Source organism: Panthera onca, chromosome C1 (genome assembly GCF_046562875.1).
Source record: "Panthera onca isolate mPanOnc1 chromosome C1, mPanOnc1 haplotype 2, whole genome shotgun sequence".
NCBI lineage: Eukaryota > Metazoa > Chordata > Mammalia > Carnivora > Felidae > Panthera > Panthera onca.
The window spans coordinates 173205754-173224228 of NC_138346.1; the positions used below are offsets into that span (position 1 = coordinate 173205754).

Consider the following 18475-nt stretch of genomic DNA (forward strand, 5'->3'; position numbering starts at 1 on the left):
CTCCGTAAACCAAAGAACCATCCAGATATTGATTCAGGCCATTTTTTTTGTTATTCTGTACTGAAAAAATTAACAAGATTATAAATACTACATTTGATTAAAAGTTTGATAATTCTATCCAAATGACTAACTGTAAAAAGGCTTTTCCTGGGGCACCTGGGTCACTCAGACGGTTAAGCGTCCAACTTCAGCTCAGGCCATGACCTCGCGGTTCGTGGGTTCAGGCCCTGTGTCGGGTTCTGTGCTGACAGCTCGGAGCCTGGAGCCTGCTTCGGATTCTGTGTCTCCCTCTCTCTCTGCCCCTCCCTTGCTTGTGCTCTCTCGCTCTCTCACTCTCTCTCAAAAATAAATGTTAAAAAATTTAAAAAAAAAAAAAAAAAAGACTTTTCCTTACTATACCTGGAACCACCAGCCCTTGATCCCTGCTTTAAAAACAGGAAAGGAGTGTCTTAGGTTCCAAGGAATATTCCGTTTGAACACAGTGTTGGTCATGGACACAGGGTGGGAGGTTACCTAGGCCTCCTGCGTGGGCATCAATAAGTGAGGCTGCCACCGCAATTCCAGCAGGAAGTCCAAGGTCTCTGGCTGCCTCTGGTGTGAGCCCATTTCCAAGAGAAGCTCCAGGAGGCAGTACTTGGTTTCCTGAGTAGACATGAGAAACAACAAACACCTGTCAGTTTGAAAAACACAAAAGCAAACACAGGGTTTTCTTAAGGGAACCTCTCTGCTCCCGCCCCTCTCTTCTGCATTTTCTCAACCTCATGAAGATAAAAACCATGCACCCACAAAGAGTCCCTTTGCTCCTTTGGTGACTTAGGTGTATGTCCTTGGTTCCCGTGGGTCACGCTCTGGGGTACTTTACAAAATCAAGAGCTCTAAGGTACCTTTCAAATTGGAGAAAGATTCCATTCACGGGAAATTCCAAAGATATAAACACAGTGGCCTCTTAAAGACCAGTTAAAACAGTCAAACTGTTCCAAACGGGCTTCCTAACACAGCAGCAGCCCTGACAGCATACCTTACGCACACATACACATCCATACACAGTCCTGGGTTAACATATATTCCTAAGGAAGTTGAGAACCTTTACTTGTGTAGTTGCTTCCTGTCAGAGGATAAGGGAGGGAATTATTTTGTTCCAATAAAAAAAAAATCTCTTCAAAGTTTTTCTCAGTTGGAAACGAGAGCCCAGTCTAAACCTTGCAAACTTAACAAGGCTGCTACTTGCACAACCACAGAATACATCTGAATGGTGTTCTTTGGAGTTGTGCAATGCAGCGACCCTGATATTTCAAGTGACCTTGAATTCCTGCAGTCAGTCAGGCCTTCAGTTAAGAATTTATTGATTGTCTTGCTTTGTGTGGGTGCTGTGGCGCTGTAAAAGGCAGTCCTTGCCCCCAACCTAGTTAGGGAGATGAGATCAGGACACAAGGAGCCATGTAAGTCAGAACAGAATGAAGAAATCCATCTGTTCTCAGGTGTTTAGCAGAGGCTGAGTCCTCCCCCTCCCCTTGCCAAGAAATTCATAATTAGTGTTTGTGCACCGCAAGGAGGGGGTTGGGGGAGATCCACATATATGCTAAGACCTCTCTGAGCTCCAAGATTCTAAGATTCTGAATGTATGCTCAGTAATTTGCTTGATGCTAAGATACCTACCACTTGTTCATTGTTCCACGGAGCCCCAGGGCTAGGCTGAGGTGCTGCGGGACTTTTGGGGTCAAGGGGAAGGTGGGGGTTGAGGGAGGCAGAGGGTGAATGGCTCACCAATCTCCTCTAATTGGAAACAAAAAACCCTCCACAGCACCATTTTTATCCATTTTAGGTAATGAGCTTCACCTATAAATGAATTTGGAAAAAAAAAAAGTCTGCTAAGAAAATCAAGAGGAAGAAGACTGAAACCACTGCAATGCATCCTGGAGCTTCACTGTCCAATTTGGTAGCCGCTTGGCATGTGTGGACTAAACGCTTGAACTGTGGGCTGGAAGAACTCAAGGACCTTAATTTTCCACTTACTTTCACTTTAACTCATTTCAATTTAAAAACTGACACTCAAGTCAGCTACTGAAAAACTTTTTAAGGATGTTTGAAACCACTGTGGCGTGCAAATCTACTTTTTGAATGCTGAGGACATCTAAATCAAATATTTACAATGAAGTTTTAGTGTATGTATTAGGAGGTACTAAGCAGAAAATATGCATCAGATGTCAAAAACTTTGTATGGGAAAAAAATAAATGTAAAATATTCATCACTTTTATATCAAATGCATGTTGGAATCCTATTTTGGACATATTAGATTATATTACATTGAAATTAATTTCACCTATTGCCTTTTACTTTAATGTGGCTACTAAAAAATTTTAAACTGTGTGTGTGGCTCATATTATATTTCTATAGGACAGCTCTGGTCTGGAAGACAAAATCAAGATGCTCCAATGTTGGGGCAGAGAGAAAGGAGAGCTTCTAGCCTGCTTTGAATACCTAAGCCAGCAGAATCCTAAAGGAGAGTGGTGCCCTTCAAGGTAGACAATCTGTCTCTGGACACTATGTGGAGTATGTCACTGTATCTAGTATCTAGCACATAAAAGACAGCATTTGCCTTTACTGAGCATTTCTGTGAGAGAGACAGTGCTAAGGATTTGCTATGCATTTTCTCAGTTCATTGTCACATAATGCCACAGATGGATGGGGAAAGTCAGGTTTATGAAGGGAAAGTAAGTTCCTTCGAATCATACAGCTTAAATGTTGGGAGTACAAGCCATAGATTCCACTCCAACCGATGCAAACCTGTGCTCTTATTGGTTAAATTACATATTGGTGGATCTGTTTTTAAAAAATTTTAAGTGAAGAAAACAAGAGAAGAAATGACTAAAGAAACAAGAGAAAACAATTTTTTTTTAAATTTTTTAATGTTTATTTATTTTTAAGAGAGAGAGAATATGAGCAGGGGAGGGCAGAGAAAGAGGAAGACACAGAAACCGAGGCAGGCTCCAGACCGTGAGCCGTCTGCATAGATCCCCACGTGGGGCCTCTAACTCATGAGCCATAAGATCATGACCCGAACCGAAGTCAGACATTTAACGGACTGACCCACCCAGGTGCTCCAAGAGAAGTATTTTTAGAACAAACATTATGTAGGTTTAAAAAGTAGCATCATTTGGGGGCTCCTGGGTGGCTCAGTTGGTTAGGCATCCGACTTCAGTTCAGGTCACAATTTCACGGTCTGTGGGTTCAAGTTCCGTGTCGGGCTCTGTGCTGACAGCTCAGAACCTGGAGCCTGCTTCCGATTCTGTGTCTCCCTCTCTCTCTGCCTCTCCTCCACTCATGCTCTGTCTCTCTTGCTCTCAAAAATAAAACATTAAAAAAAAAAAAGTAGCATCATTTGGAAGTCATGCTCACTACCTTCAGATTTTTTTAAAGGGTTAATTTTGATAGGAAAGTAAAAATGGGAATGGTTTCACCTTCTTCCCGATCTTCACAAACATAAAGGCCATGATTTTCATTAAAAAAAAGGTTCTGGACAGAAGGAGGATTAACAAGATGGGGAACTCTCGTAAATCTTCTGGGCAGCAGGTCAGAAAGAACCCTGGGCTGGCCAGGTACAAGGGAGTCCAGGGTTTGCAGCCAGATCTAGGTTCAAATCATATGCTGGTGGACCACAGGTAGATTTCTCAGCACAGGCAGCATCTTGAGCAAAGGCCAAGAAACATGGGAGACTGCCAAAAAGGCTGAGTAAAGTGGAACAGAACCCTGGCTGGGACCCAGCAGGGGGCGGAAGGAGCAGATAAGGTTGGAGATGGAAGCGGGGACAAAACAGACACTGTAATCCAGACTCAGGTGTCTGAACTTCATCATGAAGATCACGGAGGGCCCCTGGAGGAACAGTAAGCCAGGCAGTGAGGTGACTGGATTTAAGCATTGCTATAGATCTCTTGGGCAGCATGGCAGAAGACAGAAAGGGGTTAGGGAGAACAGTTGTGAAGCTATTTCAGGAAGAGAGAAGATATGAACCTTCATCAAGGTATGGGCAAGAGAGTCGCAGGGACAGGTATGTGCAACAGAAGAGATTTTGTGAAGCAGCAAGTTACAGGTCATGGCAGTTGCCTGGATATGGGAAATATGGCTGATAGAGAGACGCCGGCTTGGATCCCTGTTAAGGACAGACTTGCAGCCCAGTAAGGGCAGTAAGGGCAGCAGACAGCTTCCAGCTGCCAGCTCCTTCAGGCTGCTGTGCCAAAGGACAGCCACACCTGATGACTTAGCAGAGACAGAGCAGAGGGACTGTGATGGCACCACTCACTCCAGAGCACTCTGCTGGGCTGGGCTGGGCAAGGGGCATGGGACTATATCACGGCTCAAATTCTCCCTCTGCCCCATTCTCCTCTCCTCACCTTCTTATCACAGATGGCAACCCCTAATAATTTGAGAGAGACCCTCAAATCTGTCTCAGCATCTGCTGCCGGAGAACCCAACCGGGGGCAGTAGGCCAGGCCTTCTCCCCAGCCCACTGGTCCAGGAATGAAAATAAATATGCACAAAGCTTAACATCCTCCTTTGAACTGGAACACAGCCTTCAGGAATAGTCCATCTGGGCCCAAAGCAGGAAGAAGTTTTGTTTATTTAGAGACCGAAAACAAACAGCTTGGCGTAAGAGAAGATGATGGAAAAGGTGGGAATCTCTGAGAAATCACCCCATCAGATCATGCTTTAGGCTTACCAGCCAGGGTTACATCTGAGGGACTGGTGGAGCTGTCAGAAGCAAGCTTTAGTGCGCCTGGACAACTTTTCTGGAAATAATCCTCCTTTCGGCTCTTCCTTGACCATAAAATTAAGTTAATCACAGCATCCATTTTCCCAGACTTAATCAAGACCTCACAGCCTCACCACTGGCTGTCTCTCCTAGCCTCTGTTCAGCCATTCATCCACACAGCTTCACAAACATTCAAGAACAATGGTGGCCCCATATAGTTTTGCCCACCCTGTGGCAACATTGAGGTGCCGGGGTGTATGTGAAAGAGGCACCTCTGAGACTCACACAGTGGTCTCTGCTAACCAAGGCTCTCAGCCCCTCAAACAGTGCTCTGCAGGTGAAATGTACATGGTATTCCGAGAACGCCAAGGAAGGAGGGGACTGTGAGTTGGCCCTGGGAGTGCAGGAAATCAAGATGAAGGTGACATTTGAGCCTAGTCTGGTAAGACAGGTGGCGGATTGCTGGTTTCAGAGCTAGAATGCTCAGGGGAAATGGATGCCATTAGAGCAAAAAGCCGTTCACTGCAGGCAGCCCCGAGGGGCACAGAGGCAGTCAGTATGTTGGCAAAAAGGGCACCAGGGAGGAGCCGTGAAGTGGGGACCTCAGGCAAGGCGAGGAGCTCCAACTAAGGCAATGAGGCCCTGCCAGCCAATAGCTCTGAGCACTTAGATTTGTTTTTTAAGAAGATAAACCTGCAGTGGGGAAAGGCTAGAATAGGAAATAGTTTTTTATCTCTAAAACAATCAAGCCAACTGAAAAATGCAGGCTGCAAAACATTATGTAGAGTATGACTTCATTTTAAGAAGAACAACAAAGAGGGTAGATGGACTATTTGTAAAAATACATTCCTAGGGGGAAAGAAAGAAAATTGCTTCTTCCTGGATGAAGAAGTTATTATTTTTTTTCTTTTTACCAACCTATACTTTCTAACTGTTCTGCCTCGAACACACATTTCTTGTGTAATTTTTTTTATAGGTGTTTTTCCCTTTAAATCAGGGTAAATAAATGAGGGCACATGTATTCAGAAAATTCCTACAAAGCCACTAAAATGAATGAGGAAGAATCAGGGTCTGAATTCGGAAAGAAGTTCAAAATACATTTAGCAAAAACATCAAGACACAGAATAGTGTTCACAGTGTGATACCATTTGGGCATTTTATTCAAGTACACAAGAATGGAAGCATGTATATTTCCAGAAAAATCCTAGAAAAACATGCAGAATGTTGTTAAACAGCAGGGATGGGGACCCAGCGTAGGACACTCTTCTCTAGGATTTGGGCTTCCTCTATACCGTGACCTTAAATTTCTTTTGTGATCAAAACAAACTAGACTAAGTTAAAAGAAAAGCAAAATTAAGAAGAATACCGTGCACCTTTTCCAAACCCTGTTCCTCAGCCTGAAGGCAGGAGAGGCCCAAGGACAAGGACACTTCAGCTATTTTCTTGGTTTGGCTGGCTTCTGTTCCTGTGAACACACTCTCATGTTGGGGTATAAAAAAGCAATCGCTCTGAGGGTTCGTGGGCTCATGTCCACTGAACTCTTATTCAGACGGGCAGATTCAGTGCGAGTGGTCAAAAGCTGGAGCCTACAATTATCTGGTGGTTGCGGTCCCTCCTCACAGGCAGGGGCTACTATTACACCAAATCTTTCCCTACCAGTTTTTCAATTATCTATGACTAATGAGCACTTTGGGAACAGTTTCAGACACACACATAATCCTCTTTCCTGACGTCAGCAGCAGAAATTAATGACTGTGTGGATTGCTGAGAGACAGAAAATGCATTATAATGGTCAACAGAACTGTTATCCTCTCCAGGAAGAGGGAGACGGGGGAGGGGTGTTGTATTAACTGGAAGGTTCAGTGTTCCTCTGTATTTCTACAAATGGGGATGAAACCCAGGGGAAGAGTGGGCTCAAAGTCCTTGGAAATGTCAGAAAGAGGTCTGGGCATGGGCAGCATGAGACCCTGGTTCCTCTGTGTTTGCCACTAAGGGCACTGGTTCCTGCTCAGTTTTGCCAAGGTCAACAGGCCAACTGGACTGGCTGGAACGGTGCTCTCACCTGCCCTGCCAGCAGAGAGGCTCTCTGAGCGCTGCGGGACTGAATCCACTGTCAATCTGGTTTAGGAGTGGGAGAACAAAAACAGAATTATCCTTTTGTACTCTCCAGTGATAGGCTGGAATTATCTTAAGAGCATGTGGTGGTGTATGTAAGTTTGCTGTTTCATGCAGGCATAGTATGGGCATGATTTTAAAGATGGTTACAACCTGCTCCGACTCTGGTTGAGCTCCCAAATTAGCATGAACCCTCCTCAAAGAAAACAATACCATCATGTGTATATGGCTGCCAGTAGACTGGTTATTGATACTTTTAAAAGAGCTGAGGGGTGCCTGGGTGGCTCACTCGGTTAAGCGTCTGACTTTGGCTCAGGTCATGATCTGGCGGTTTGTGGGTTCGAGCCCCGTGTTGGGCTCTGTGCTGATGGCTCAGAGCCTGGAGCCTGCTTCTGATTCTGTGTCTCCCCCTCTCTCTGCTCCTCCCATGCTCATGCTCTGTGTCTCTCTGTCTCTCAGTAATAAACAAACATTAAAAAAAAATTAAGGGGCGCCTGGGTGGCTCAGTCGGTTAAGCGGCCGACTTCAGCTCAGGTCATGATCTCACGGTCCGTGAGTTCGAGCCCCGCGTCGGGCTCTGTGCTGACAGCTCAGAGCCTGGAGCCTGTTTTAGATTCTGTGTCTCCCTCTCTCTGACTCTCCCCCGTTCATGCTCTGTCTCTCTCTGTCTCAAAAATAAATAAACGTTAAAAAAAATTAAAAAAATAAAATAAAATAAAAAATAAAAAATAAAAAAAAATTAAAAGAGCTGCCAATATTAGGGGCTTGAGCAATACCCAGCACCTAAATTCCTCTGCAGAGACCTCGGTTTAGACAGGTTAGAGCAGGGAGCTTTCTGGAACCAAAACTGATACAAGACTGACAGAAGAACATTCTGGTAATTCTTGCTCCTGCAGAGGAGTCACATACACCCAGAACTATTCACTCAACCAGAGAAATTAACATAAAACTCAAACCTGATATGCCCCGCTATCTGTTGAAAGACATCTTCCAAAGTATTGCCTTTCATTAGCCTCCTAAAAATGACCTCACTTTAACTAGGAATTAAACTCTACTTTAAATTATTGACTAAATGTGAAACTTTCTGATTCATTCATTATTTATTACAGAAATGTTGACTGAGTACCTACTATGTGCCAGGCACTGCTGTAATGCAGAAAATGCATTAAGGAACAAGACAGAGAAGTTCTCTGCCTTTACTTACAGGGCTTACTTTCAGTAGACATACAATTCCCATCCAATACCTCTTCTGAATTATATCTTGTAAATATTTTATATTGTAACCTCTTCTACGGTTTGGGCTATTATTTATAAATCTTTATATCCCGTTCTTGTATTCTGACCTATGGTAGGTATTTGTTTAATAAACATATCACATATTTTATTTTTTAATGTTTATTTACTTTGACACAGAGAGAGAGAGACAGATAGAGAGAGAGAACATGAGCAGGGGAAAGGGCAGGCAGGGAGGGAGAGAGAGAATTCCAAGCAGGCTCCACACTGTCAGTGCAGAGCCAAAGCAGGGCTCAAACTCACAAACTGTGAGATCATGACCTGAGCTGAAATCAAGAGTCAAGACGCTTAACTGACTGAGCCACCCAGATGCCTAACATATCACATATTTTAAATCAAATTCTGAATGACCCTCGTGCTAAGTTTTGCTTTTCCCCACGTTTCTCTCTTCCCCTCTCTCCTACTAAACAGAGAATTACTCAAAGATGATTTTATTTATCTCTGCATTCATGTACCCTTCCCCCCAGCACACAGCAGTGTCTAGAACAAGAGTCCTTGGTGATGTTCATTCAACTGAATTTGCAGCTTTCTTTTCAAAAGAGAAGACCACAGTTCAGAACCTGGGTGGCTCCGTCGGTTAAGCGTCCTACTTCGGCTCAGGTCATGATCTCACTGTTCACGGGTTGGAGCCCCCCCATCAGGCTCTGTGTTGACAGCTCAGAGCCTTGAGCCTGCTTCGGATTCTGTCTCCCTCCCTCTCTGCCCCTCCCTTGCTCCTGCTCTGTTTCTCTCTCAAAAATAAATACAAACATTAAAATAAATAAAATAAAAAGAGAAGACCACGCAGATCAATCGAATTAGACAAACAGATTACACACACACACATACATACACACACACGATGCTGAGTATCAGCTAGGAGAGTAAAGAGAAGAGGAACATGCTTCCTTATATAATCCTCCCAGTATCATACCCTCATCTCTCAAACTCAGGGACAACAGAAGGTCTCAAGGCCTATGCACGTGCCTAGAAAATGGTGACCAGCAGGTCCAAGCTTCTCACTAGGCACACTGATGCTACTGTGACGAGACACTATGGTTATCACCACCTGGTGGAGTAGAGACTCTCAAATTCTCCTTGCGTGGTCAAGTCTGAATCAAGAAGTGGATGGTGGTTAACGTGTTAGGTGAAAAGCCCCAGATCTCATTGCTAAGTGGGTCTGAGGAAGGCAGGATGGACGCCAGGCCAAGGCGTTCGGACTTGTTCTGACGGGCAACTGGTAACTATTATAGGTCAGTGAGCCAAGGAATGGTTCACACAACTTGTGTTTCAGGAAGATCAATATCATAGTAACAGTACCTGTTTATCAAAACCTACAGGCTTTCTGTCACTTTTTGGCATTTTTCAGTTGCTCTCACCTTCAATGCCAGCAACAAACCTACAGGGCTGGTGCTAGAATCACTACATTGTAATCATAAAAACAAAAGCACAGAAAGGTTATTTAATTTGTTCAGTCACCTATGTGATGAGGGGCACAGTTAGGCTTGTGGTCCAGGATTGCCAGGTTCCAAAGTCTAGGATTTCTCAACTGTACCATGTAGATTAGAGGAGCCAGATACTAGACCCAGGAAGAATAATCTCCAGTGTGTGTGGGGTCATGGGTAGAAAAGCAGGCAGCTTCATTTGCAAAGGCTCCCTTGGTAGATCCTGTCCAAGGACAAAACCCCAAGACCCATGCGATCCAGCAGCTCAATCTTCTAGCTCTTTCCTTTCCTCTCCTAGGCAGGTTCCAAAAACAGAGACTCTGGACTTCAGATGGCCCAGAGAGACCGTGGACTTCAGTGTATTCCTTTTTCAGTAGAGAAAACTGAACCCAGGGAGGGAGGTGACTTCCCTGGGGCCACCCTGCTGTGGTGGCAGCATCTACACTGAAGCCCAGGGACTCAACTTTTCCACACCGCCTGCCGTGGCAGTACCAGCCTGGACTTGCCCCTATCTGGAGCAAGAAGCTCATCCAAGCCAGGACGAACAAGTCACAGGGTGAACAAGAGAGTAGACAAAAATCCAGTGGATTCCAACGGCGTTGGCTGCCGATTCTGAACTATTCCGAGCATATAGTGCAGGCTTTTCAGCTTGAAATCATCCACTCTGACACCCACACTGACCTAATTCTCTAGATAATTGCCAATGCCCTATTTTATTCTCACCTAGCCTAAGGCCACCTCCAAAAGCCTTTCCTGGGTAGATCATAATTAGTCACTTTTTTCCTCTACAACCCCACAGCATGTTTCTTAGAATTACATCATTCTGTTCTACATAATGGCTTTTTTTCCTTGTTCTTCATTCCTCCATTTTAGATTATAACCACCTTGAGGGTAGAGGTCTTTTCACAGGTGTATTTGTAGGAAGCATGCAATTTAGGAGGAGTTCAGGTTAGGAGGTGAGCAGGCTTGTGATGGAGGGCAAGTGGTTTCATTTCTTTGCCTTCCTTGTCTCCTCCCCTGTAAAACGGTTATAATAATGCTATTATGTTATGTGAGAATCACGCACGGTAGTACAAATAAAGCACCTTAGAATGCTGCCACGTGGCAAATACTCAATTAATATGAGATATTATCATGGTACAACAACTCCCTATTCCCGGTCTGTCGGATATCGCATGGCCTATACTGATTACTCAGTTCATTCTGGCTGAGTTTATAAAGCTTGAGTAGGGATCCTTGATGTTACGGCATGTGGAGATATATGCTTTTGGGGTCATGAGAGCAAACCACAGAAACTGTGAAAGTTGTTAAAATATTCACAGTGATGGAATTCAGTTTTCCAGCACAAAAAGAGTCTCCCTGTAGTCATGTCTCCATGGCGTGTCTCCAGAGTGAAATGTTTTAAAAGTGCAGAAGGTGTTCTCTTTGGAGTTATTTTAAGGACTAAATGCTTGTTTCAGAAGGAAAAATCATTATTTTGTCAGCAAAACTCTTGACTGTTATGATGACCAATGCTTCTAAGACCCAGGCAAACAGTTTGGCCACAGACAGTTGGGAAAGACATATTTGGGAGATACTTTCGCCGTCATTGTGCTGAAGATATTACCGGGGTTAAAGCAGTTGTCCTCACAGTTTTGTTTTGTTTTGTTTTGTTTTCCCCACAGTCTAGTAGAGAAGACACATATAGAAAACCAGGGACTTATCTAAGGTACCTCCATTTTTTCTTTAGTCCGGTAGATTCATTAAAAACAAACATTAGAAAATCAGGATCATTTAACAGAATGTTTTATCAGCAAAAAGATAGGAAGGAGATGATCTCAAAATAAAGGACATTAAAAACAATTAAATACAATGCCCTCTTATGACCCTATTTTCTCCTCCTATCACCCACCCTCTGTCAGGGGCCAGTGGTGGCCTCTAGTCTAGACTACTGCTTGCAAACTGGTAGTTTACAAAATGCTAACAACCTCCTAACAATGGGTGAACCTACAGGATATTGAACTGCAAGCTCTCACGTAGAGAAAGTCAGCAGGTCCAGTGCTCACCACACAACGCCAAACATCTGGTGATTTGAAGACATCTGGGGCTTTTTTATCATGTAGACCAAACATGATTCAGGTAATTGACCAAATTTTTCACTTCCCAACCAGATGTCTTACTTTCATATAAATGAAGCCAATCTTGTACTTTCATGTGCAAATAAGCTAGACATAAATTCACCCCTGGAGGGCAGAATTAATTGCTTATTCTCAATGAATACTAAATTACATATTATTTCTTCTTTTTTTCCACTATTCTACCTTTGAAAAAGGTTTTCCACTCTTGCTTTGAAAAGCATACGTTTCATTTCAGAAACGTTCTGTCTTTTAAAATGTTTCTCTCTGAGTGTTTTACTGCAAGGCAGTGTGCTGTAATGAAAAGAGTGTGGTCTTAGGAGTCAGGATGAATTGGGTTCTAATTCTGTGCATACCCCCACTCCCAAGCTGTTAAGGGTCCTGGAAAAAGTTAAAGTCTCAGAATTCAGTTCCTTTGCAGTTATAAATCATTAAATCCACCTATAAATGACACTATGAAGACCTGAGATCACTCATTCTTATGATACGTGTCAGGCACTCATTCTGTGCCCATCACTGAGAGATGACAGAGAGCTACCATGCCGCCCCCTGGGAGCTCTGTCAAGACCACAGGCAGGTGCTCCGAAGGGCATGCTAGAAAAGTCGCGCTCCATATCCTGAATGGCGACATATTGTCCAACAAAGCAATGAACGCTTTTATTCAGGATTTTTAATAAAAGTATGAGCAACTTCAACTGTAACTAATTTTTAAAGGGAGTATCAAGTTTGTAAAAAGGAAAGATCTGTCTGAAACCTTTCCTCTTCTTGTATTGCTTTCAAGTACATATTGGAATTTGCTCTCATCATGTTTGTTTAAAGAATTCATGTGGTTATCAATGACCCTCCACCTTCTATGCCGTTGTCCTGACAACCAACCATTTACTAGACAGAATATGGAAAGCAGACGACAATGTATCCCTTCAGTCAGGTTCAGTAGGTAAAACTCAACAGTACAGAGACAATATTCAGAAGACCAGGGCCTTTGTGTTTGAGATCCTTCAAGGGGAAATAAACACGGAGATATGAACTTACACACACAAAGGAGAGAGCAGTGTTTAGAGAGCTCAACTGGGCGAGGAAAGGCTGTCACGTAGAACTTTTGTGTGGTTGAATAGCTGTTGTATTTCTGAAGCCAGGCTACAAAGAAATACAGCACATAAAGACAAAGGGCTAACTTTGTTGTTGCTATTGTTTATCCTAACCAGTTAAGATTCTTTTATCACCAAAGATCAGACACCTCTCAAATATATGAAGAACTGAAATGTGGCTGTGGTTTTTAAACTTTTTTCCAAGGACCATGTTTTTTCCCCCCTAAAAGGAATCTTTCACAGAACGCTGGCATGTAAATCTGATCAAGTAAAGGAGGAAATGTCCAAAAGTGATGTGCTCTAGCGTTGACACTTGGGGGACACCCAGATGGTGGGGGCTGATGAACATGGGTTTGAATCTGGAATTTAATCTATGGTGAAGGCTGCCAATCTGCAGACACAAAAGAGGAGAGGAATGCAAGTTTGGGGCTGTAAATGAAGCCCCTTCTCTTAGGCTTTCCTGTAGCACAGAAGCTGAAGAAGCAGAAAGTGTCCACTATTTAATGACAAAGACTATGACCTCATCCTGGGTGAAGGAGGACATGGGCACTACAGCATCCAAGGAAAGGAGTGGAATTTGCCAGGTTGGCATTTGGCCAAAATGTCAGGGAAAAATCGCTGAAGCGTTCACCCACACTGCCATGGGAATTTAGCAGGGGAAGATTCCAAAAAGGATGCTCTCACTTAACATCATTTAAATCTCCATCTCTGTCATCCAGGGTATATGTGTACAAAGTAGGGAGCCTCGTGCAGATTGTGGGGAAAATACTCAAGGAGCAAGAAGATGGAAGCTTCCAGCTTTGTCAATGAAACAGCATCTGATTTCTCCAGTCCTTTAAAAATTTTTTTTAATGTTTATTTATTTTTGAGAGAGAGAGAGACAGAGTGTGAGTGGGGGAGGGGCAGAGACAGAGGGAGACACAGAATCCGAAGCAGGCTCCAGGTTCTGAGTCATCAGCACAGAGCCCAACGCAAGGCTTGAACTCATGAACCATGAGATCATGACCTGAGTTGAAGTCGGATGATCAACAAACTGAGCCACCCAGGTGTCCCCTAATTTCTCCAGTTCTTAAGTCTCTTGTTCTTTGGACATAAGACCTGTGAGAATGAGGGACTTAGGCAAAATGGAAAAGGAAGGTTGGCCCAGAACCCAGAAGCCATCCCCAGCTACCACAGCCTTTCCCGCTGGCTACAGATGTCATTTCCAGGGGGAGCACTGAGGGTAGAGGGAGGGAGACCCAACCTCCAATAGGCTTTAGTGCCTGGAGCTGAGAGCAGGGAAACTGTGCAGGACTCCACCTTCTGGAGCTGTTTCCAAGGAAAGACGTTGGGACTGTACAGCCTCTGGAAGGTGATCAAGGGTGGACACCAAGGGTGCCAATGGAGAAGGGCATCTGTGAGGCCAGCCCACAGAGCTAGGGCCTGTATGATCAGAATTGATTTTTTTTTTTTTTTTTAAGAAAAATCAAGATCATGAAGCTATTACTCACTGTAGTTTTTCTTCAGTTTACAAAGACAACACAGCTTCACTACAGACAATTCAAACAGTACAAAAAGACAGGAGAAAAAACCCTACCCTCAATTTTCCTCCTCCCAGAAATAACTACCGCTGAAATATTAGAAACTATTAAAGACCATCATTCCAAAATATTAAGATACACATGTATTTAACTCTACATAAAAGGGATCATGTAAGTATGTAATTTTATATTCTGCTTTGAACTCAGTAGTATGCCCTAGACATCTTTACTCACCAATGGGTATGGTTCATGCTTCTTGAAAATATATCCTATTCTATAATTTGAATGTACTACATTATTTAACCACTCTCTTAGTACTAGACAGCTAGCTCATTTCTGGCAAAATAAAAACACATCCAGACTTAGTAAGAAAAGACTTAGGAAGGATTAGTGTAAGGAGGTAAAGGGGCTTTTGCAGGTGGGGAGGGGAATTATTACAAGATGGAGGATGTTGGGACCACAAGATCTGCAAGTGTCTCAAGAGTTAGATAAAATGGGTCTTTTATAAGGTGAGAAAGAATGCAGGGAAATGGAATCAAATCGTGGTGTGACTGGAAAATAGATCAGAGAGTACTTTGCCCTGGGGTCAGTATATTTTGAGGGAGGAACCTGTGGTAGTTAATTTTATGTATCACCTTGTCTGGAAGTTTAGAGTCATAAAACTGCAATTCTGTCCCAGATATTTTGTCAACCATTTTCCTGGGTGTTTCTGTGAGTGTGTTTTAGTTGAGATTAACATTTAAATCAATAGACTGAGTAAAGCCAACTGCTGTCTATAACACAGGTGGGCCTCATCTCATCAGTTGAAGACCTGAGTAGAACAAAAAGGTTGACATCTCTCCCCACCCTCAGCCTCTAAAATCCTTCCTCCTTGACAGTCTTCAAATTGGTACATGGGACTTTTTCCTGCCTTTCGACTTGAACTGAAACACTCTTTTGGATCTCTAGTTTGCTGACTCACCCTAGGGATCTTGAGACGTGCCAGTCTCCACAAACTTATGAGCCAATTCATTATGATGTACATGTGCACACAATATGTGCATGCATGCATGCATGCCCACACACGCGCGTGCACACACACACACAAATTGCTGTTTCTCTGGAGAGCCTGACTAGTGCAGGACTTTATTGTGAGAGTGCAAGAGCAGGGGAAGGACAGAGAAGGGTGGGGGAGAAAGAATCCCAAGCAGGCTCTGCTGCTGTCGGCACAGAGCCCAATGCAGGGCCCGATCTCACAATATGTGAGATCATGACCTGAACTGAAACCAAAAGTTGGAAGCTTAACCAAAACGAATATGGAAAAGAGTAACTCTTTGCTGTAGACCATTTCCCGGAGCACAAAACGTGGCATTTACTAACCTTCACTATTTTCTAGGAGCACGGGGCTCAGTAAAACTCAACACTGTCATTCAATTACTCTTAGTATGAAGAATACTGTAAACAACATCCGTGAACATCCATGCTTGCCCGCATGGCATCATAGCCTTTTTGACGAGTTTAGGAATGGCATCTCTGTTTCCCCTCACTTAGCAGTGGAAGCCATAAATACATGCCTGATATCCTCCAGCCCAGGGGCTCACATCCTTAAGGAACTAGAAAAACAAGGCAAAGTATGAACACTGTTCTCTAGCTGGAAAAATCAAACCTGAAACCATCTGAACCCCCTTCATTACTGGATGGATGCTTCTCCAGTTTCCCTGCTCAGTAGGATAGACCAGAACTAGCCCAAGTGTTGACTTTAGGCATGCTCAGGTTCAAATCCACTTCAACATTTACCAGCCTTAAGAATTTGGGTTATGTAACTGCTCTATTTCTCCTTGTATAATACAGTAAGAACAGTACATAAAAGGGATGCTAAACAAAATGAATGACATGATGAACATAAGGGGACCCAGCACACTGCATGGCACTGAACTGATGCTTCAGAGGTATTTCATTTTCTTCTCTTTCTCCCCACAAAGAGCAAGTTATATAGGAGGAAATAACGATACAAGGGAAGGGGACTATATTTTGTACCAAGTGCCAGCTGACATCCAAGCACAGTACGACATGCTGCTTTACAGCTCAGATCTCTGTGAAACTCATTAATCCTGTGAGGGAAGGGAGGCCATCCCCATATTGTAGAGAAAGAAACCCAAACACAGGATGGACCTGTAACTTGTCTGAATCCCACCACCAAGTGAGTTCAGGATTAGAGTTAGGAGGGTAGTTGCTCTGGTTTTTAAAGCCCATTGCTTCTCTGTCAGCCAAATGGAAAGTACTCATCGCCCCAAGGCTCAGGTATGGCTATTAGTTCTACTGGGACAACTACCGTCTCCTTAACGTTGCACTTGCCTACTCCCTCACCAAGGTAACCTCTCACCTCCCTCTCCAGTGAGAAACTGGTCCTGCTTTGCCCTGGGGCCGAGAGCCAATGACCCAGGGCACAAACCAGCAAACTATGGAGCAGAGGCTCCAGGATCCTCCTGCCGCCCTCCCCCTCCACCTTGTAGCTCCTCTTAGAAACAACGGAGGGGCATGCAGAAGAGGGCGACGGGAAATCAGCTACGCCAGCCTAAATAATTCACAAAATGAATTCATACCACAGCTAGCTTCCCTAGCACGAATAACCTTGTGAACCAAAGACAAAAAGTAAAGCCTCTGGGTTTTCACATTTCTTACCCTGAGGCAAGTGGGAAGGGAAGAGATGAAGACTGAGAGGTCATTTACTAAATGCCTGGGGGGGCGGCTATTAGCATCTCTGCTTCTCTGCAGAGGAAACTGAAGCTCAGAGCCTTGACAAATTGATACCAGCTGCCTGACTCCATATCCTACTCCAGCGTATCACCCTTTCCTATGTTTGACCCATTTGGTCAAAACCAAATAAAACCTCAAGGGCTTAAACAAGGAAAGAAAGGACACAAAAGGCATCAGTGTTCGGTTTCCTGACACTAACTCTCCCATTCTTGTCCCTTTGCCTGTCTCCTCCTCTCTCACCAGCGTTTTCAAAGTGAGCTCCCCAACAGGCAGTGTGAACAGCTCCTGGGAACTTGTCAGGAAAGCGCAGTTCAGGTTGGACCAGAGACCCACTGAGGCAGAAACTTGGGGATGGGGGGTGGGGGCAGAGTCACCCTCCAGGTGGTTCTGATGAGAATCCCTGCATGATCACCTGGTCCCCAGTCCTGACTTTGGTTATGAAGTGAGAATCCTTATTTTTAAAAACTCCCTGGTGATCCTGGTGCCCCAGACGTCAGCACAGACTCCCCCAAAAAGAAAGGCTTTTACAGTTCGACCATGTCATGGCATTATGTACTAAATGTACGAACTTCACAACCGCCCCCGAGGTTTAAATGATGGCTTCTTTTCTGACTAGCTACATGACCTTGGGCAAGTTACTCTCCAGCTTTCTCATTCGTAAAACAGAGTTCATAACACATACTTCGGAGTGTGAAATTGAAAACGATAATGTAAAATGCTCGGTATCGTGCCTGGTACACAGTAGACCATAAGTTAAGTGGGGGCTATTGTTATTAACCGCCCAATAAGAATGAAGAAAAAACAACCCATGTAAAAGAACCTCTATTATATCAAATGGAAGGGGGGGTGCTGCACAGGAGGGAGACCCTGTGGCACCTGCAAGCCTTTCCAGTTCCCGTGTCCCACAGTGAGGGAGACGATCTCTTGCAGGGAAGTGTGACATCCTCTAATGACGCTGCCTCACACAAATCAGATGCAGAAATGAACCTGCAAGGATGTGGAAGGAAAAACTGGGTGCAGTGTGAGAGTATTCAAAAACAACGTGAAGAGACACAGCGGTGCCGACAGAGCTGGAGGTACCGACAGGAAACCCAGGCTTCCAGGGAGGCTGAGCCGTGTGACACAGGGGACAAAGGTGCACAGCGAGGGGCTTCTGTCTGGCCTTCCTGAGACTCAGCTATGCAGCATGTGCAGGCCAAGGGAGGAGAAAGGTATAGAAAGGAGACTGGGGGGAGGGGGGGTGTCAGACTGTGGCAACAGTGAACAAACAAAATCGGCATTCATACTAAAATCCAGATTAGGAAGATGGCATTCTACTCTGTCTCCATTACAAAACAATGATTTCTCCTAAGGTCCAAAAGAAGCGAACTTGTCCTCTTCCTGCCTAAAATCTGTAAATCTATCTTCCTAGGATGATAATGTGCTTTTTGGGGGTCC

At 44.1% G+C, this 18475-nt stretch overlaps 1 protein-coding gene across 12 annotated transcripts in view; it reads right to left on the reverse strand.

Moving 5' to 3' along the window:
• FGGY (FGGY carbohydrate kinase domain containing) overlaps positions 1 to 18475 on the reverse strand; it is a 425441-nt gene that overhangs the window by 225409 nt on the left and 181557 nt on the right. For 11 of the 12 annotated variants that reach the window (XM_060624862.3, XM_078451860.2, XM_078451858.2 and 8 more), the window contains one exon: positions 514 to 642. The exons of the other annotated variant lie outside the window; for it this stretch is intronic. In XM_060624862.3, coding sequence (XP_060480845.2) covers positions 514 to 642 — 129 coding nt within the window. The remainder of the gene's footprint in view (positions 1 to 513; positions 643 to 18475) is intronic. 12 annotated transcript variants of the gene reach the window in all.